The following is a 19,174-nucleotide window of genomic DNA, read 5'->3' as shown; positions in this document are numbered from 1 at the left end:
GTCTCTTACTTCGCATACCTCCCATACTCAAACTCCTTCTCGATATCCGGCGTCGTAAGCGGACTCCTCTCAAATCTCTGCTTGATGACTTCCAGGAACGGTCTCCTCCCAACCTTCACATTATTCTCCTGATCAATATTGAGTGGACCAGGCCTCGTCCTGGTAGCCATCGGGCTGATCTCATCACTGCCATCTTGAGTATCTTCCTTCTCTTTGCCTTTGTTGCTCGATTTGCTGGTGAACTCACTGCTTCCTCGACCGTGACTTCTGCTCCGGGTCGGCGAGCGCAGATTGCTCATCGAGAGCTTGCTCATGACGTGTCTGAGCTTGCTGCCAACTGTGAAGCTTCGTCCTTTGCGAGGATATGGATCGTTGAATGTGACTGGGGAGCTATCAGCTGGGGTGTTGTATGGTACCAGGAGGTCTTTGGCGGGCGTTTCAGCTGATGGACTTTCTGGTATCTCAGGGATGATCGGCTCGGGAGGCGGTTGTGGCAGTCTCAGATCATGGCTTGAGCCAGCTGCTGTATCGACTTCGGAGATCCTGCTGAGTTCTGGTAGGGCTGTTAGACCTCGTCTATCGCCTGGCTGGCCGTGGCCGTGCTGTTGTCTGAGGTTTGCGTGTTGGATCCATTTTTGCTTGAGGTTTGATGGTGCCTCGTGAGCACTGAGATCGAGGATGGACATGTGTACGCCCAGCCTGACGCCACGTTTGGAGAAGGTTCTTCGCAGGCTGGAAGGTGGTGTAGATCTATTTTCTGACTCCTGCTTGTCTGCGGACGTAGGAGGGAGGACGTCTGGGATGGGTGGGATCTCCACGCCCGTTGCCTCTGATAGTTGTCTGTGGTGGTCTCCTGCTCTTGATGGCTTTCGCTCTAGTGTATGGCTCTCTAGGTTCTCTGCTGATTGTCCAGTATTGGTAAGATTGTGCAGATCGAGAATTGCGTTTCGGTTGCGGGCGAGGACTGATTCGAGAATCATGCGGTCTTCATGCATGGTATGAGGACTGGATTCAGCAATACGATCGGATCTGGTATTGTCAGTGGGCATAGATAAACAGTGATTGCATGACATACTTATGGGTACCATAATCCTTGCCGTGCCACAAGACCGTTCTCATCACCACCAGTGTGCCCTTGAGCGCTTCGAGGTGCTTGAGTAGACGTGCCACTCGACCCTTCTTGAAGAACCATGCCACAGCCGATCCATTCGAGTCTGCGATCTGCAGACCTGCACAGCACTCTGAGATCTCCTCAAAGACCGACGTTAGCTCTGTCGTGATCTCTCTGAGATCCTCATTGAAAGCATCTGTGTACTGCGTAGGATCAGAATTGATAGCATCATTGAGGTGCCATAGTGTTGTCGAGAGCCTGGCCAGTTCGTCTGCGATGGTAGAGATCTCGCCTGCCGTCGTCTCGTGTTGACACTTCTCTTGTACAGAATACAGCTCGCTTGACAGTGTGGCTGCTTGACCTGCTAGTCGTACTGTGTCGTTGGCTTGACTGTGTGCCATGTTGCTAAGTGTCTCGCAATGGATGGGTATTGTGGTTGTATCAAGTTCGGAGGACTGCTGTGAAAAACGTGAAACAGGAAAGATAGTGAAGTCATGGCTGCAGTTGCATCAATCGTTCTTACCCAGTGATCACCATATCATCGAGTCGTTCCTTCCTATGCCACAACCATATATCATGGACCAGTTCGTATCACATTACTGTTACTGCTACTGCTCCTGCAGACTCTTTTACAGTCATACCTTGCCGCCCCGATTGTCAACATCCTTCTACCGTGCGTGTCTCAACCCATAAGCTGACACACATCACCCTGTGCAGATCTGAGAGAACTTCTCCCTCGTAACATGCTCTCAAACCAGATTCTTGAGCGCCTTGAGACTATCAATTATAGTCTTGACCTTATCGTGCTCATCCTTAACACACTCGTACTCATGATATATGTTAGCGTAGTCATCGTTCAACTGTTTGTAATCTTGACGAGCATGCTCAAGAGCTGATTCAGCGGCGTCCTTTGCATAGTTAGTCGACTTAGCCTCACTTGTGAGCTTGTGATTGTCGATTTTGCATTGCTTGAGCTGCTTGCTCAAGTCATTGATCTGCGAGTAGAGCGTCTGGGTGTTAGCCTGACACTCCTGCAAAGCAGATTCCTTGGCATCAAGGTCACCCTGAAGGTCACCTATTTGATCATCGAGATTTTGGATGACATCCTGGCGCTGGCTGGCCTCTGTGACCTTTGCTGCTTCTAGTGCTTCGTATTTCTGCTGAAGGTCGTCAAGACGACCCTGCAGAGACTCGACCTCAGCGACATGATCAGCTTTCAGTTTCTCCATATCCCTCTCCGCTTGCTTCTCCATTCGTTTCTCGAGCTTATCGACAACTTCAAACTGAGCGTTGAGGTGATCTTGCTTGTCCTGGAGTGCATGTTTCAGTTCTAGTGTTCTGGCTTTGACTGCCTTCAGCTCCTTCTTGTGCTGAGTTTTCAGACTCTCCAACTCTTTCTGTAACATGACAGATCGGCGATTCGCAGCTGAGGACGTGTTTTCTTGCGCGACCGATTTGAGTGCCATATTTTCAGCTTGGAGCCCTGCAAGAGTTTGGTTTTCTTTCCTCGAGTCTTCGACTTGCACCTTGACTCTCGCAAGTTCGCTCTTTGCCTTGGCTGCATCTTCTTGGGCGAGCTTCATGGCAGCGGTGGCCGTATCGCAGTTCTGTCCAAGGAGAAGGTTTCGCTTTCTGGCATCTTCCAGCTGCTCCGTCGTCTCTGCAGCTGCTTTGCGAGCGTCTCCTAATTTCTGCGCCAATTCAACTTCGACTTCCCGTGCCTTACAGAGAGGAGCTTCTTGCTCTGCAGCTCTGCCGTTGGTGTCGTGTCCATTGGTCTCTGGTGCTTCCCTGCTGGGTGTTAGCCGTGGTATCTTCACCTTCGATGCAGCCACCTGAACTCACATTTCGGAGTTGACAGTCAGCCGCCACATCCAGGTATACTTCTGCTCGAGCACCTTGACGAGGAAGCCGTTCTTCTGAACTTGTTCCTGGCGTGCGACGGCATCTTTCAGGATACGCTCGTTGATCTCGTCGTTTGTCGGCGTGGTCAGAGAAACTTTCTCTACTATTCTAGCCACGACTTGGGGTAACGTGCCTATCTCGATGAGTTGCGCAAGGTTCCACGTAAATGTGTCAAGGGCGGGAGACCGAAGTGATGGTAACGGCACCAGTCCGGCTGCGAGATAGACCTCGAGATGTGTAACGCAAAGAGCAACCATCTCTAACATGGAGTCAGTCATTGCATGCGTCCTTTCGGCATCATAAACAAGCACTTACCTCTGTCTGATGAGCCTTTGTCAGTCTCGCTGATCGAGCCATAGATCCGGGTGTCGACAAATGTTGCGATCAGGTCGAGGGCCTTCTGACTGATTCCAGGTATAGCAACGCTGGCTTCATTTGTCTATGACAAGTCAATCATGAACGAAAAGACGGTTTGCGACCTTACTTCTGGATTCATATGTACGTGATCCTTCAGTGTTGGACAAATCTCCGCGAAAGCTGCCCGCGAAACACTCTGCTGACATTTGTTGCCCGTCAAAATGATGTTAATCGCTTGGCCATCACCAGCAGCCTCTGGTGCATGTTTCGACGCCCACATATCGGATGCCAGAGTGAACAATGGTCTCTAGGTAGGACGAATGGTATGGAGAAAGGTATAAAGACTGCAAAACAATTGAAGTGAGGTGAGGTGATGGCGACGTTGATGGTGGAGGAGTTATTGAACTTCTTTCTCTTGATCGTGTGTGAAGCCTGCGACGCGTCGCGCCTGGCAGATTTGCATTCGAGCTTGAGTGGCGGCATCAGGTGCCCTCCCGCCGCATTTAAGGTTTGGCGGCACGCTGACCTTCACCATGCCATCAGTTGTCACTCCCCCACTAGCAAATAATCGCAGCTGGCCCTGGTGGAATTTCGAGCTTCAACGCGCGGAACTCGAAGTAAGAGCTGTTGGTATTTAGTGTAGGTCGTGACGTATCCTTTTCAACACTATTGTGCTGCTCACAATATATGCGATTAAGATGTTGTTGTCAAGGCCTTACTCAGTCATCGGACATTGTGTTTAACCCTGCCAGTCCTGCAAGTGACTACACCATCGTCCTCCGATGTGACCTTCAGTCGTCACTCAACAAGTCCTCCAAATGCTGCAACATTCTCCTCTGCAATCCTCTCAACTCTTCTTTACCCAGATTCTTGACGATCGCTCCATCCTCACTCTTCTGGCCATCTTGCACAACCAATTCATACTTGATAGCATAAAACGGCACACCCAACTTCTTCAATTGACCATCAAAATCCGCCGCCATCTGCACCATCGACTTGTACACCTTCCTATCGAATGCCTCAAGCTCGTTCTTGTCAGCCGCCTCGTCAACCCGTGCGATTGGTGCAGCCAGCCCACCAAGCTCTTTCAGAATGTCTGCGACTTTGGTTTGGTTACCACTTCGACCAGCATGTTTAGTGACTATCGCTTGTCGCTGCGCCCACCACTGCTCTTCATGCTTGTGCTGCTCATTGATGAGGTGCTTGATACGAGACATGACTTTCTCATTAGTACTGAGATATTTGGTCACGTGCTTGAGCGCTGCCGGCCAAGTTGTGATGGTAGACGCGTCCGGAATCGGAATGGATGGCGTAGTGGAGCGCGAATGATCGGCTTCGATTTGAGACGGCTGAAGAAGATTGTGTTGAGGATGAGATAGACTATTCTTGGAGCTACTACCGCCGAATTGTGCTGGTTGGCCACCAAGCTCATCAGGCAGCAGACCTCCCAAGCCTGGTATGCCATTGATTCGAGGTGCGTAGGGAGCGCCTATTGGAGGATCCGAAGCCTCAGCATTTGCGCTCGACGTTCCATTCAGGCTTGCGAGCAAACGCTGAAGCTCAACATTCCGTGTACTCATGTTGGCTCGGGCCTGGGTCGTTGACTGAGAACCTTGCACGCTTCATACATGTCTTGTGTGCACACGGATGAAGCTCAGACCTCACGAGCGATCTGAGACCAATAAATCTGATGATATTCACGAACAGAGCAGAGAAAGCATTTGAAAAGGGCAATGTCACCTCAATAAGCGTCACGTGATTCATGTGCATCAAGCTCATGTAAGGACTGCCGTCCAGGCTCAGAGGCTCAACCACCTCATCGTGGACAAACAAATTGGCCGGTCCAGAATGCTGATACGGCAAGTTAAGCGGCCAATTTGTGTGTTCGGGATGAGAACCACCATAACCGGCTGCTGTATACCATACGCTTTCATGTCTACTATTTGATCATGTCTTTCAAGGTTGGTGGGTAGCAGTGCACAGCTCATGAGAGTCGACACGAACAAGGGTATTCTGTCAGCACACAAACGGTCCTGAACACAAATATGAAGTCTACTTTATTAGCCGCCAATGCTGCGACAGCATAATAGACGCAGACAATGGTTACATAAGCTCTGCTATGCATGAAGGTGGATTCGAAAGTATCTTCTGACGCTGTCCTATATACAACTAGCCACCACGCAATATCTTGCTACTCGGACTCCCTCGCGTCGCTTCCCTTCATGTTTCGACTGCCTGGAGCAGCTGCTTCGTTTCGGCGTAGTTCATGTGAAAGGCACATATTTGTCCATATGGATGACTCGAATATCAGCATATACCGGCCATCCATACAAGCTGTGTCGTTGCTAGTACTGTCAAGAATCCCTTCTATTCGTGTTCAGACCTTGTCTAGCGAAGTGTGACAGGTCACAACTTTACAATCGAAAGCATCCGACAACTGCTTCTCCAATTTTACTCGCCTCTCCTTCAGCCGTGTCTCTTCCAGGTCCATATCCTCTTTGAGCCAGGTTGTGTATTTCTCCTTGAACGAATCCTTGACTGCATTGAAACAAGTAAGGTCGTAACTGATGGCTGGGCGATCCAAATCACCAGCATTTACGTAGTCATCGTAGTCTGGTATGCGTTGATCGGATTCCCTGAGAGACCGCTTCAGCTTTTGCACGGCTTGCAAAGTGTCGAATACAGGCCGGTCACTTGTAACCTCGTCAAGAATGTCATCGAATGCCCCATCCTTGTAAGGGCCACGTATTCGAAAGGTTTTGCAACGTAGGAATCGACAGACTTGAAGCATCGAACTGTATTCTTGGCCCATGAGCTCTTTGTCACCGCCTCGTGGGAAGAGAGTCACACACTTGTTCAGGAGCAGGTCTCGGAGAAAGCGACAGTGAGCAGCAAACTCCTCCGAATCGTCCAAGTACACTAAAGCATGGGTCGCAAGTAGGTGTATTTGAGTGAAACGAGCCAAGGCAGGATACATGTTGTACAGGCTCCTGCCTATCGATTCGGATTTGCTCAAGTCCGGGTCTATGTTCACATACCCACCGTGCCTCGCGTAATTCAGCAAAGTAAAACCTTTCGCTGGAATATCTTCTAAGTAACCTGGAGTGACGAAGGAGAAATCGAGTATATGGCAGCTTCGAGCTCCGCAGTAAAGCCTCAAGGTATTCGCCTCGTACATAATTGATGCTCCTTCAACGTAGAGATGCTGACAAGTGCGAAATGCCTGCGATGACAGGCTCGTGTGTTTCTCGTATGACGCCACAGGAGTATCACAATCACGTATCTCTGCTTTGCTGTAAAGAGGCTCCGTCCTCGTGAAGAGCAGTCGGTAGATCATCGATCGGATCTCAGCCGGCAATTGTATCAAACGGGCATTGTGTTGCGGATCTTGTACCAGCTTGAAGGACGCAAGCGGTGCCTCGACGTTGGAAGAGGATTGGGACATCTTGGCTTCTAATACTCTATGTTCGATCAGCACAGAGCAATGCATGAATGGCGGAAGGAGTACCTCATGTATGATGCCTACGGAGTCCGAACTCTCGCGACTTCGCATCGGGTCGAAGAAGATATTGGGTCCTAGAATGGACGGATACAGAAAACTCTTGGTGATAAGCAAATCTGATGAGTGTTACTAATAGTAGTCAGAAAGTGGAAGTCTAGTATCGACATGAGCATACTGCCTGAGCGCAGCGCTTTTGGTTCGTATACTATGACGTATCACGTTCAGGCATATTGACACGCAGGGTATGAAAACGTATCTCGCGCCTAGGTTGTGAGCAGGCACCCCTCCATACTGATGGCCGTAGACATGAACGATCGAGACATGGTGCGCAGGATCGTGCAGGATCTCTCAAAGACTTCCTTATGGATGTGCACTTACATCGCTCACCTACTTCGGCTTGTAACCTGTTACTCGTGGGCAACAGGTTCCAATGTTGCCCATTGGTCCAACCTTGTAATGCTCAGGGTACCTGGCAGGCTCATCTGCAACCTCTCGCCACTACCGAAGACCAGCTCTCGTGTGCACCCAATTCAGGCTCTTCTTACTCCTTGACAGGAGGAACGCGCAACACCGTGGCAATGGCAATATGCATGTGCCGGCCATCACGCCCACCTCGGATGTATTTGGCCTGTTCTCTTCACCATACCTTCTAGTTTCTCACTTCGCTGTTGACGTCGGGCGCCCCCCAGAATCCTTCGAGGTTTGTCACGTTGCTCACCTTCAGCCTTTTCTGTTTAATTGCGATGTTAATGCGGGTTTGCGTGGCGAAATTGAATCATGCGATATCGTTGACAGAATAACCCTCAGGTTACAGAAGAACACCTGAGGATGCGCGGCACTCGGGACCAGATGCGTTCTCCTCAGATAGGTTTGCGGCTGCTTCGACGCAGTTTTTGAGGCATTCCGATATGAGACAGGAAGGGAGACTGTTCAGCATTCGCTCAGTTTTCCATTTGACCATCTGCCCCCTAGCATATTCACTAGGCGGCCATTGGTAGCATGAAATGAAAGCAAGATCTTCGAATTCGATGGTAATGTAAGCGCTACGCTGCGTTTCTTGTCATGGACAACAACCATGATCGGCTCACCGTCTACAGGTTCGAGGGTGCGCCAGAAATTCTAAAACACCGGCTACAAGTAATCACGCGGTCGCGCTCATCGTGCCCGGTGCTACGGTTGACTCCAAATGCCTAAAATGCCTGCTGCTTTTCCGCGTGCTGACGTATGCAGCGTCGGCAAATTTGATTCGGCGATGCAGGCGCCGAGGCTACGCTGTGGAAGATCCGTTAGAAGCAGATCTCGGAGGTGGATGCGAAGCTGTTTTGGTTTTTGACTCTCACTACCCAGCCAACTTGTTCGATTTTACGGTTCCTTGAACCTTAAGTATTGCTACTACGAATATTTCCATAAATACCGTCGACAAGCAATTCCACACTCGTCATGGATCAAGCCAGACCGCCGTCCGTTCGCCGAGTATTTTCTGGCGCTGTCCATTTCGCATGAGCAGCAACGTAGGAAAAGTGGCCAGCGCCGCAAGAGTCATGTGTTTCGTACTCGGAGTAAAGGCACCAGTAGAGTCTTTGACTCCGAACAAGTCAAGCGTGCCGCCAGCCTCACATTGATCATCCTTTTAATCGGCCAAGTCGGCCAAGTCCTGAAGCGTCTGCACCCCGCAAGAAATGCAGCCATCGGCTAGCCTGCATTGAAGCTCGATCTTAGCCCGCCTAGCCTGGCCTCTGCCTCAAGCTGTTTGGTACAACTGTCTGGGCCGGCCTGCGATCGATTGTAGATCAAAAAAGTTGAGCTTGGCTGAAGCTCATCTCACCTGACCTTCTCAAGAGCTCGAGAAGTGGTGAGCGCCGCCTATCACGACGCGCGTCTGCGGCTCGAGAAGGACCAATTCCGGTCGTCGAGCTGTTACGGAACATTACTGGGACGTTGACTTCATGCCAGCTCACTCATCCGTAAAAGACTGAAGAGGGTATATCTTTGACTTGCCAAAGCTTTGAGCTGCGACAGACAGCATGTCGTCCTAGGCCAGGCTATTCGAGATGCCAAGCTGAGGTCAACTAAACTGTGAGTATGCACAAAATCTCAGCCGGAAGGATCGATATCATACCGCGCTAACGCATCGCTACAGTAGTGGATCTCCATCGAGACCAGTGAAGGCGGGGTAGGTGGCAACGAATTCTGTATGGTACGAATCCAGTAACAGACAGACCTCTCTCGCAAAGAACGAGAGCTCGTGATTCGAGTCAATGATGCATATATTTGCCTATTGGTTAGACGACAATCCAGAACACATGCTATTCGCTCTTCCCGGCAGTTCTGCACCGTGATAGCGACCGTTGCTCCACACACAGCTCTCATCGCGTAATGGGTTAATGCATGAGAAATCTTCGCCACTTCTTTTCACCCGGACACTAAGGAAAACCACACCGAGTACCGACAAGCTTCAGTGCGGTGTTGAGTCACGGCGTCACTGATTCCAACAGACTACGACCAGAGATATGGAGTCTGTACAAACACGTTTCAAGGCTTCCGTGCAAACACAGTGAAGCATGATAGTGGATGGATATGTATCACTCGGAGATGATCATCCAGAAATCATTGGCCCGAATGTCACTCGTGTCGAATGCCTGAAGCTGTCAAGTGTTGGGACAAAATGGCGGAGAAAGTCTATGCACCACGACGCATGTCTCAGTTCATCTTTCCCGCCACTGAGAACACTAAGAATGATACGCCTCGATGGAGTCAACGGCTTTCTTCGCCGGCGTCATCATTTCCTGCTTTATGCTAGAGTCTGGAGAAGTTCATCAGCATAGCGGAGCGTTAGGTACGTAGTTCCACTAACCTGCTGGCAACGCAAAGCAACCAGAGCACTTATATATCACATGCTGGACTGCCTTGTCACTTGTTCTCTCTCATCACTCTTCGGGTACATCATCGATCTGTCGCTTACCTCGTTCCTCACCTTCGCTCGACCGCACCCTCGTTAAGTCGCTCTTGCAAGAATAAACAGAACATCGTCTGTACATATCAAGATGAAGGGAACATTTGCTCTCCTCGGCCTTGCTGCCACCACCCTGGCAAGACCTCAGGGTGTCAGCCAATCGATCGCTCCTCAAGAGGAGACCCCAGAGCAATGCCAGTCTTCTGCTCCAGGCGAGTTCGCAATTACCATTGTGAACGTTACACAATCGGCCAAGCGTGATCTTGGAAAGGTTAGTCTATCACATGTGCAGCAAACGAAGAATCATACCTAACCTTTCAACAGAGACAACTCGATGGCACTCTCATGCTTACTCTCCAAGATGGTACTTTGAAGGACCAGGCCGGCCGAACAGGTTACATCGCCGCCAACCGACAATTCCAGTTCGACAGCCCACCCCAGACCGGTGCCATCTACACTGCTGGTTGGTCGCTCTGCTCCAACGGCAGCCTTGCCATCGGTGGTAGCGCAATCTTCTACCAATGCCTCAGCGGTGACTTCTACAACCTGTATGACCAGTCCCAGGGTGGCCAGTGTGCTGCCGCGTACATGGAGTCTCTTGGAGGCTCTGGTGCCCAGGCTACCCAGGCCTCAGATGGTCAGCCGGCTGCTTCCACTGGTGCCACCTCTGTCACTCAGCTCTCCGATGGTCAGCCTCAGGCAACAAGCGTTGCTGTCACTCAGATCAGTGATGGTCAACCACAAGCAAGCACCGCCGCCCCAGTCAGCCAAATCTCTGATGGGCAACCGCAAGCCAGCACTGGTGCCGCTCCAGTTTCTCAAATCTCAGATGGTCAGCCACAAGCATCGACCGGAGCTGCCCCAGTTTCGCAAATCAGCGATGGACAGCCCCAGGCATCGACCGGCGCTGCGCCAGTTACCCAGATCTCTGACGGTCAGCCACAAGCAACGACTGGTGTTGCCCCAGTCACCCAGATCAGCGATGGCCAAATCCAGGCTCCTACGAGCACCGCTGCCGTCGCTACCTTCACCGGTGCCGCTGACCGAAACCTCGCTGGCAGCTTTGCTGCCGCCGCTGCTTTCGTTGGTGCCGTTGCCATGCTGTAAATGGCTTCTGGATCAGCTTCCGGATCGACTCCGGATCACCTTTTGTATAGGGCAAAGTGTGCCAGCAAGCTATGATGCACGACGCAATGATGGATGAAACCATAACGGGCCAGACGACCACGGATGATGTGACGATGGAGAAATCTGAAGTCAGAGCTCATCTCTTGACGTCTACTCAATACCTGTGATAGCAACGCGATTTCAAGCGCGCATAATCTTAATACATCCTACTTTCATTTTGATCATTTGACTTCGTTTTTCTACATACCGCCTGTAATCTCGTAAAATTCCACTTCCGAACTGTGACTGATTTGAGTTTTAAGTTTCTGAGACGAAAGTGTATCGCAAAACGCGTATACCTTTGCAGGAAGCTGCAAGAAATATCCGAGCGAAAATGAGTCCAAACAGTGCAGGGAGACACGAATCTCATCCTCGATCTCCGATCAAAGTGTAACCACAAGCTTGATGTGTAAAGGTTGCAGCTAACTCTGCAGCTGCCAGGTAGCGCGTAAGCTAGGAGCACGACGAGCAACAGGGGCCAACTTAGCTAGACCCACCTCAGCCTTGCTTGCTACGGTGTCTTCCCGAAGCTCTCCCATCTCCATCAGAGATAATGCCCCTTCTGGTCGAGTGAAGCAATGTCAAGAAAAGGCGTGAACCTGAATCCAAGATCGAAAAAGGGACTCACGGTGAAAGAATGCCAGAGGTATCTAACATGGCAAGTACCATCTGAGCATGACCCGGCGAGCTCTACCGAGGCAACCGTAAGTTTGGCAGGCACGCTAGATCATGCATGACGAGACGACTCGAGCTCGGAGATTTGACCACTCGCATCGGTCAACGTGGGAGGAAATTGCGAGCAATCGATTCCTCCCAACATGCATTCTTGACAATGCCTTGCCGTGCTTAGTGCTTGGTCCATGGCACGGCATGAGATGCCAAACTCTTCTTCAGACATGCTTGGCCAGGCCGTACGCCTTTTTACAATTCTGCTGATCATCATGGTCCCTTGTACGCCGCGATTACCGTACGACCGGGTCATTTAAGGGGACACTATGCCATCAGGTACGCTGAAATGCATACCACACGTTCATACTACGTATCTACAATGCCAGAATGCCGTCTGGCTTTTCAGGCGCCATGATGACCCGGCGCCGTATCATGCTGAAGAATGATTAAAAACCAACAATAGGAGTCATCGCGAGAAGCTGGTCGTGTTGCATCTATTGACTAGAGCCTTGTTTCGGAGCCACGGCAGCTCCGAGAAGCAGGTTGGTTCTGGGAGCATAGCCTTGACATCTCCCTCATACAATGACACTACTATACCTTGCGAGATTGGAGTACTCTGGCCAACATCAATGGCGGGACCATTGCCACCCCGTAGGCAAATTGAAGATCTTGCTTGTACCGTAGGCTCGAGCAGGAAGGATTGGCTGCAGCAGAACGAACAGTTGACTGTGGTATAATTGAGCGTTTCCGGTGCTGCGGCCTCAATGCTCAACATGCCAGACTCTCTTCTATTGGGTATTCCGGAGAAAGAGTTGGATCATCCGGTCCTGCTTATGGAACTCAATGTCCGTCTACGGCGACAGAGTAGTTCGCAGACAAGCCCTACACTGTTCGGAATAGTAGGAGTCAGATAACTAGCAATTTGGGACGGACGAGCGATTGGTCTTGTCTGTCTTGACTTCGTTGAATAAGTCTATCAATAGGAACATTGATACCAGCAGAGCCAAATGATGCAGGAATTTGATCAGCGTAGCACAAAGTCGTGAGAGGTACTGGCGAACCTGCTTGTATATATGAGCGAGAAGATCCAATGTGAGTTCAGGGTTTTCTGCTGTGGTCAGTGCTTCGAGGTCGGGTTCGGAGTCATTGGTAAGTAGAGATACAACAAGATCAGCTCGACGCGAAGAAGCCGTGGCGACGGTACGGGCGGGGAGATAGATATCTACAAGCATAATGAGAGGCTCGACGTGCTGAATGACTGATCAAGATGGCATGAATATGGTGGTTGTTCCACTCCGGTACTCGGATAACATGTTGCCTGTCGTGGTCTTCATTCCATGCATAAATTTATTTATTTCGATGAGTAAACCACCATTTCATGCCCAAGATTGACCGGACGTCTTTATATCGTCGTAGTGTTACGCATAACATGTAGAGAAGACCAGGCGGATAGGCAATATAGATCAAATCGCTTGCTTTGACCATATTATACCATTTCTGTGACAGTCTTTGGTCTAAAGCCCGTATGGACTCCTTCCAGATGTCGAAAAGCTGACGGAGCAGCCCGGGCATGAGATGAACCATGATGAGCACGACAGCGCGCTTCTCCGGGCTTCCGGAATACCTATAGCGCCTAATCGTTCCAAGCGCAGCTACGCGGCCGTCAATTTCTTCAGTCCTCGGTGGTTGGAGAGCAGGTTACGGCAAGGCAATCAAGCAGGAAGTATTGCGTCTATAAGCTCTACAGTTAGCCGTATTTCTCCCGGCAGAATCCCGGTAGAAGTCTTCAGCGTCATGAGATTGTCCCAAAGATTTCAGGATACAGCTCAAACAAGCATCAACATCAGCCCAAGCGACACCCACACATAATGATACAACCGCAATAATCTCGTACATAGCTCCCGCGACGCTGTAACCAAGAAATCAACAGACAATAGCCCACAATGTCCCGCAAACCCCCAACCGACACCTTCACCCGCTTCACCTCAACCACACCCTCCTTCCAATCTCAATCCCCACCTTCGTTCACATCCCAACCACCCTCCTCACCAACTCCCCAACCATCACAGAAAACCACAACACCCAACGAAACCCCCCGCGAACGCGTCGCCCGCCTCCGCGCCGAACGCACCGCCCGCCTCGCCTCCGAACTCTCCACAACCGACCGCCTCCTAACCCACGGCCGGCGCCTCGCAGACATCGCCCACCGCGGCACAACATACACGCTCCTCGGCTTCTCCGCCCTCGCCACAATCGCCGCCGCATACGGACTAGTGAGTCTAGTCAGCCACAACCGCACGCAGAAAAGAGCATGGATCGAGCGGGAGATGGACCGGCTCGAGGGTGCGAGGGCCGCGTTTCTGAAGGGAACGGCGGACGCGGAGCAGCTGCATTTGCTGGAGCAGGAGAGGGCGGGTGAGGAGTTGAAGAGTAAATGGGAGGAGGAGAAGAGGAGGAAGAAGGAGGAAGGGTGGATGGGTTGGATGAGGCGGGCGGTTAGGGGGAAGGGGAGTATGGGATTGGGTGGGGATAGAACTGAGGGAGACAGGACGTTGAGTGAACGGGCGAGGGAGTTGAAGAGGAGTGAGGGGGCGTTTGAGAGGGGTGTGCAGGCTGTGGCTGGGGCTGCGGATGTTGCGCCGGCGGCGGATGCGAGTGTGAATCCGGCTGAGGGGAGGAGGTTTACGCAGGGCGGACGGGAGGTTGAGCTCAGGCCTGCGGCTGTGGAGGGGAGTGCGGTTAGGGGAGTGGGCTTGGATGAGAAGGGGCGGCCTGTGCCGATGGGGAAGATGCAGGCTGTGCCTGTTACTTCTGGACGGGATCAGCCGCCGGTAACGGGTGTTGTTGCTGTTGCTGGGCAGGGGAGGAGAGGTGGACAGCTGGATATGCTGGCTGAGAATATTACATTGGGTGCGCAGAGTACTAGCTCTAGCTGGTGGAACTCGATATTTGGGGGTTCGAGGTCGTGAAGACAGAAAAGAGAAAAGTATTGTACTGTATAATATGCCATTATGGCCTGGGCTCTCCATGGGAGCTGGGGCTGGGCTGGGGTGATGATGCGTGTACATGATCTGATAAGAGCGAGCATGCATGCATGAGGATAGACATTTTCGACTTTAGGCATGTAAGACATATCTATGCTCCCGTAACTCCATGCTATGGACAATACCAGTCCCGCTGTAAGTCATAGCACGAAGACCACCTAAAGCAGAACTCTATGCTGCTAAAAACAGATACTAAGTCTCATGCTTGCTGGGCCTTTCTGGCACAAATCAAATCCCACGAACTCCAAGCATAAACTCATCAGCTCCTGTCTTCTCATCATCAGAGAAGAGATTGTTTGGCGTACGTCCAAAAGTTTTGCACTCTGGTCGACTTTTTCTCCAGCCAGTTCCTTCACAGAGCCTCGGCTGTGTGATGATACCTCTCAAGTCCACAAAATATGACTGTAATGCCCCGGCACCCTAGCAACACACTTCTCACAATCAGCCCGAAACCCCATATGCAAGCGCGCGGTCCGCCCACTACTCTGATTCCTGCTATGATGAACACCACCAGCACCACCAGCACCACCAGCACCACCAGCCCTTTGACTATCACTAATCGTGCTCATCCTCATATCGTCGGGCCTAACACTACTCGCCCCATCCAAGCCCAGCCCTCGAGCCCTTGGACTAGGCGACGTCTGGCTAGACCACCCTTTCGTTGGGGATGAGTTCAGATTTGCGATCTGGCCATTGGGATCCCGAGAGTGAACAGACAGACTACTGAAAGAACTACTCATCATATGACTGTCTTCTACCCCCATCATCATTGCGTCTTCGTCGAAAGGAGCGTCGAGTTCGGGCGAGGGACTAGGTGGGCGTTGAACTTGGGGAGTCCAGGATTCGGCGTCGACCATTGGGCTGAGACTTGTGGTTAACAGGTGAGGCCTCATTTGACGGGCTGCCGCTGAGGTGAAGGTCGGTTCGAAGGGGCTTCGTGATGGGAATGTGGAGGTTGTGGGGGTTGGTACGCGGTCCCGTGCGAACGAATGTGATTTTGGGCTGTTGTTGAGGAAGCTGAGTGAGGGGGGTGCTGTGGGTGAGCGGACGGGTGATAGTAGATCGTTTGAGCGGGCTCGTCCTATTCGGATTGGTGTGGGTGGTGGTCGTTGTTTGGGTGAGCCGATGTCCATTTCTATGTCGGTTGTGGTCTCTCCATTAGAGGGGACGTTGACGCGGAGTGAGCCGTTGCTCGAGGTGTTGGAATTGCTGTGCGGTCGAGCATTGTATTGCTGCTGTTGTTGCTGTTGGTCGTGGGTTTCGTCATCTTCTGGTATGCTGTCTGGCGTCAATGTGCCTGGGTGTATACCGAAGTGACCAAATGCTGGAGTTACCGCTATTGATGGTCGAGGCGGTGAGCGGATTGGTAGTTGAGTCAAGTTGCGTCGTTTAGCAACGAACAGGTCGTGTATATTCGTAGAGTCATCATCGTCGTATCGTCGTTTTCTTTTGGACCCAAACCCTAGGCCCATACCAAAGTCGTTGCTGATGCTGCCCGCAGCCATGATCGTGTGGTCCGATACGCAGAACAGACAAACAGATGGTGCATGCGCGGCAGCCTAGATGTGCATGCGGACGATCAATCCACAGAATAGGGAAGCTGTTGTACAAGGGTATGTTAGGCGCCTGCTGGATTGAGGTTACTGAAACATAGTGCTAAGAAGCTGTAACGATGTTCTAGGACCGCCAGGGTTGACGAGACGTCTCAAGAAGGAAATCGTAAGCAGTTGGGTGTGTCAGTGCAACATCGCGTCTTCAAACCGCGGTAAGTGATGGTGTCGTCAAGAATACCTCGAGGATAGTGAATCTTTGTCCTCAGATGTGACGCTGGGCGATCAACCTCATCATCGCCACGATCTTCGCGCCATGGCTTTTTAGGAGAAGGAGCAGGAACACGTGCTCACGCGTCGCAGCCTTGCTGTGTCCGTCTCAGCCCCGTCACAGAAGGGAAATTTAGCCGATTGTGACTTCGTGAAATTAACCCCACCCAAACCAGGCAAGCCCAGGGACTCGAATCTAGCTACAGCTTGAGAATTGTCCTTTGTTGTACTCCTTCGTCGCTGTGACTTGGTCACACATACGTTCACTCGTACTATCCCGAGGTGGGGTATTCGTCTCACCTGTTCTCTTCATGGCTCAGACCATCGATCAACCAGTCATGGAGCCCCGCGAAGAGCATTCCAAGGAGCCTCCCACACTCCTTATGCTTCCGGATGAGATCCTACAACTAGTCTACGAGCTCTTCTATTCAACTACAACCATTCAAGCACGCAGCGACGAAAACCAAGACGGCAAACAATCCTTTCAAATTCTGAATTCTAAGGAGGTCACCGCACTGCTGCTCACATGCCGCTCCGTCTACGACGTCGCCCGCCCTTTCGTCGGGTTGATGAATCTAAGCCTTACCCGCTACAAGGAGGGCCGGGTATACTCCAACATCTGGACTGACAATCTGCACGACCAAGTCCTCTATGAGGTGACTGATGCGCAAATTCCCCAAATGTACCCATGGCCTTGTTATCGAAGGCATCCCAGGATTGAGCTGGATCCTGAAAAGGACGATACTTGGGTGCCAGTATATCGGCCCATGCATCTGGATAGATGGGGTCCAGGAGGCATGGGCGCGCTGATAAACGTGAATCTGGAACATGAGCGGCGCCAGCGAGAGCGACATCGGCGTGTACAAGCGCAGTCTGATGCTACAAGCTAAGAGATGTGCTATGATATGCGGCAGCTATATGATGGCTTGAAGCTTACAGGTGAGCTGGTCGAAATGAAGAAGTACGAAGGCGGCGCAGTGAAGTCCAGCACGAACAGACACGATCTGCATTGCATTACCTAAGCACTACCTTACAGCCTTCGGTACTAGCAACAACAATACCAACGTCTTGCTTCTCCTTCCCTGGCTGTAGAATTGCGTGATCCTGAGGCAGGTGCATGTCCGGATACGCTTGCAGCAGTCGTACAATGAGGTAACTTGCTTCAAGCGTAGCGAAGTCTTTGCCAAGACATATTCGTTGACCATGCCAGAACGGCATATATCCATACTTAATGTCTTTGAGCTCTCCACTTAGCCAGCGCTCAGGCCGAAAGCCATTAGCATCTTCCCCATAAAGATCTTTCCGGCGGTGCATGTGATACACTGATATGCCGCAGCCTGAGTGCTTTGGCACGAAGATCGGCATCTCACCATCTGGACCACCACCTTTGGGTAGCCAGGTATGTCTTGTCGCAAAGCGGACGTTCATCGGAATCTGAGGATAGAGTCTCAAGATTTCAGTCCAGACTGCACTGAGATATGGCATTTGTTGGATGTGCTGTTTTGTGATTCCCGAATCACCCTGGGTGACACTATCAATCTCGCGCTTGAGACGTTGTAGCTTTTCTGGATTGCGGAGCAAATGGAAGAATGTCCATGTCAAAGATGCTGCAGTTGTGTCCCTCCCTGCCAGTAGCACATTCACCAGCTGATCCGAGACTAGAAATTGGCTGTTTATCTTCTCGTACAGGTCAAGTATGAATGAGTACTGGCGTTTGGCTGCATTGCCTTGCTGTTTTTGGCAGGCGAGTGCCCGCCGAACGAAATGGCTGGCGAATTTCTTCACGGTCCGGCACGATTTCATAAATGACGGGGGTGTGTATACCCAGCACAACTCGGCCAGGCGAAGTCTCAATGCTGTGACCTTGGTAGCATGATCGAAGCTGTTCGAGAAGTCTTTCTGGTCATCCCTGCTAAGTGTGTCCAATGACTCTCCAAACAGCAGATCGGTCGTCGTGCCAAGGGTAAAGCTGAAGAAAGCCGGAGCAAGATCGACTGTGCCGCGAGCGTCAGAACTTCATCAATCATTCGTTCAACATGGGTCTGCCAGATTCTGAGATCCGATAATTCAAGCCTTGCAAACTGCTTTCGAATCAAGTCTCTGGACTGCTTCCAGGCATGTCCATCCTGCGAGAAGATACCTTCTCCAATGAACGGGAAAACGCCGCGTCTTCGAGTGCCGAGACCCCAATCATCAAACTTCGAGATTGTAATCGCTTCGACATTGGCAGGATCAATCGTGCATAGACCTTCGCCCACGATGTTGATCGAGAATGTTGGGCCATACTTGTCGAAGTATGGCTGCAGGAAATCGAAGAGCTGGTTTCTCTGTGCTGCTGCATACTGCACTTTGAGCAAGTCTAAGCTCAAGGGCCATTTTCCTCTTAGATTGTTCTTAATCGGTTGGCAACCATGTTGTCGAGCGAAATTGGCCCGTCCCTAGCGGCGGCCAGTCAGTGATAAATTCTCGGTGTTCAGACAGAAACCTTACTTTTGCTTCGGTACGAGCAGAGATGTACCAGTAGGCAACCAAGGTCGCAAGTCCGCAGACTATCAAGATCTTCATTGAGACATAGGCCATCGCGGGCAAAGGATATCAGTTCGATCTCGAAGTAGAGTGACGCGTCAGACGGGTCGTGAATCAGAT

General features: G+C 51.3%; 9 protein-coding genes across 9 annotated transcripts; 3 read left to right on the top strand and 6 right to left on the bottom strand.

Annotated features, from left to right (window-relative positions):
* Positions 1–5: 5 nt before the first annotated feature.
* PMZ80_008068 (uncharacterized protein) lies at positions 6–1,512 on the bottom strand (the record flags this gene model as incomplete). The annotated part of the gene is made up of 2 exons (XM_064876471.1): positions 6–1,029; positions 1,076–1,512. 2 exons carry the CDS (start codon positions 1,510–1,512, stop codon positions 6–8), a joined length of 1,461 nt encoding a protein of 486 aa, XP_064727778.1.
* A 348-nt stretch (positions 1,513–1,860) lies between these two features.
* On the bottom strand, positions 1,861–3,653 carry PMZ80_008067 (uncharacterized protein; the record flags this gene model as incomplete). Its single annotated transcript, XM_064876470.1, has 4 exons — positions 1,861–2,902; positions 2,957–3,275; positions 3,332–3,455; positions 3,501–3,653. 4 exons carry the CDS (start codon positions 3,651–3,653, stop codon positions 1,861–1,863), a joined length of 1,638 nt encoding a protein of 545 aa, XP_064727777.1.
* A 511-nt stretch (positions 3,654–4,164) lies between these two features.
* PMZ80_008066 (uncharacterized protein) lies at positions 4,165–4,953 on the bottom strand (the record flags this gene model as incomplete). Its single annotated transcript, XM_064876469.1, has 1 exon — positions 4,165–4,953. The coding sequence occupies one exon, from the start codon at positions 4,951–4,953 to the stop codon at positions 4,165–4,167; it is 789 nt and encodes a 262-aa protein (XP_064727776.1).
* A 797-nt stretch (positions 4,954–5,750) lies between these two features.
* On the bottom strand, positions 5,751–6,818 carry PMZ80_008065 (uncharacterized protein; the record flags this gene model as incomplete). Its single annotated transcript, XM_064876468.1, has 1 exon — positions 5,751–6,818. The coding sequence occupies one exon, from the start codon at positions 6,816–6,818 to the stop codon at positions 5,751–5,753; it is 1,068 nt and encodes a 355-aa protein (XP_064727775.1).
* A 3,101-nt stretch (positions 6,819–9,919) lies between these two features.
* PMZ80_008064 (uncharacterized protein) lies at positions 9,920–10,935 on the top strand (the record flags this gene model as incomplete). The annotated part of the gene is made up of 2 exons (XM_064876467.1): positions 9,920–10,099; positions 10,153–10,935. The coding sequence occupies 2 exons, from the start codon at positions 9,920–9,922 to the stop codon at positions 10,933–10,935; spliced, it is 963 nt and encodes a 320-aa protein (XP_064727774.1).
* A 2,672-nt stretch (positions 10,936–13,607) lies between these two features.
* On the top strand, positions 13,608–14,633 carry PMZ80_008063 (uncharacterized protein; the record flags this gene model as incomplete). The annotated part of the gene is made up of 1 exon (XM_064876466.1): positions 13,608–14,633. The coding sequence occupies one exon, from the start codon at positions 13,608–13,610 to the stop codon at positions 14,631–14,633; it is 1,026 nt and encodes a 341-aa protein (XP_064727773.1).
* Positions 14,634–15,091: 458 nt separating this feature from the next.
* On the bottom strand, positions 15,092–16,213 carry PMZ80_008062 (uncharacterized protein; the record flags this gene model as incomplete). The annotated part of the gene is made up of 1 exon (XM_064876465.1): positions 15,092–16,213. The coding sequence occupies one exon, from the start codon at positions 16,211–16,213 to the stop codon at positions 15,092–15,094; it is 1,122 nt and encodes a 373-aa protein (XP_064727772.1).
* Positions 16,214–16,839: 626 nt separating this feature from the next.
* PMZ80_008061 (uncharacterized protein) lies at positions 16,840–17,418 on the top strand (the record flags this gene model as incomplete). Its single annotated transcript, XM_064876464.1, has 1 exon — positions 16,840–17,418. One exon carries the CDS (start codon positions 16,840–16,842, stop codon positions 17,416–17,418), a length of 579 nt encoding a protein of 192 aa, XP_064727771.1.
* A 124-nt stretch (positions 17,419–17,542) lies between these two features.
* Positions 17,543–19,108, bottom strand: PMZ80_008060 (uncharacterized protein; the record flags this gene model as incomplete). Its single annotated transcript, XM_064876463.1, has 3 exons — positions 17,543–18,542; positions 18,611–18,966; positions 19,019–19,108. The coding sequence occupies 3 exons, from the start codon at positions 19,106–19,108 to the stop codon at positions 17,543–17,545; spliced, it is 1,446 nt and encodes a 481-aa protein (XP_064727770.1).
* Positions 19,109–19,174: the final 66 nt, after the last annotated feature.

The sequence above is a fragment of the Knufia obscura genome, assembly GCF_036327395.1.
Source record: "Knufia obscura strain CCFEE 5817 isolate CBS 148926 chromosome Unknown scaffold_10, whole genome shotgun sequence".
Classification (NCBI taxonomy): Eukaryota; Fungi; Ascomycota; class Eurotiomycetes; order Chaetothyriales; family Trichomeriaceae; genus Knufia; species Knufia obscura.
This window is presented reverse-complemented; position numbering and strand designations above follow the sequence as displayed.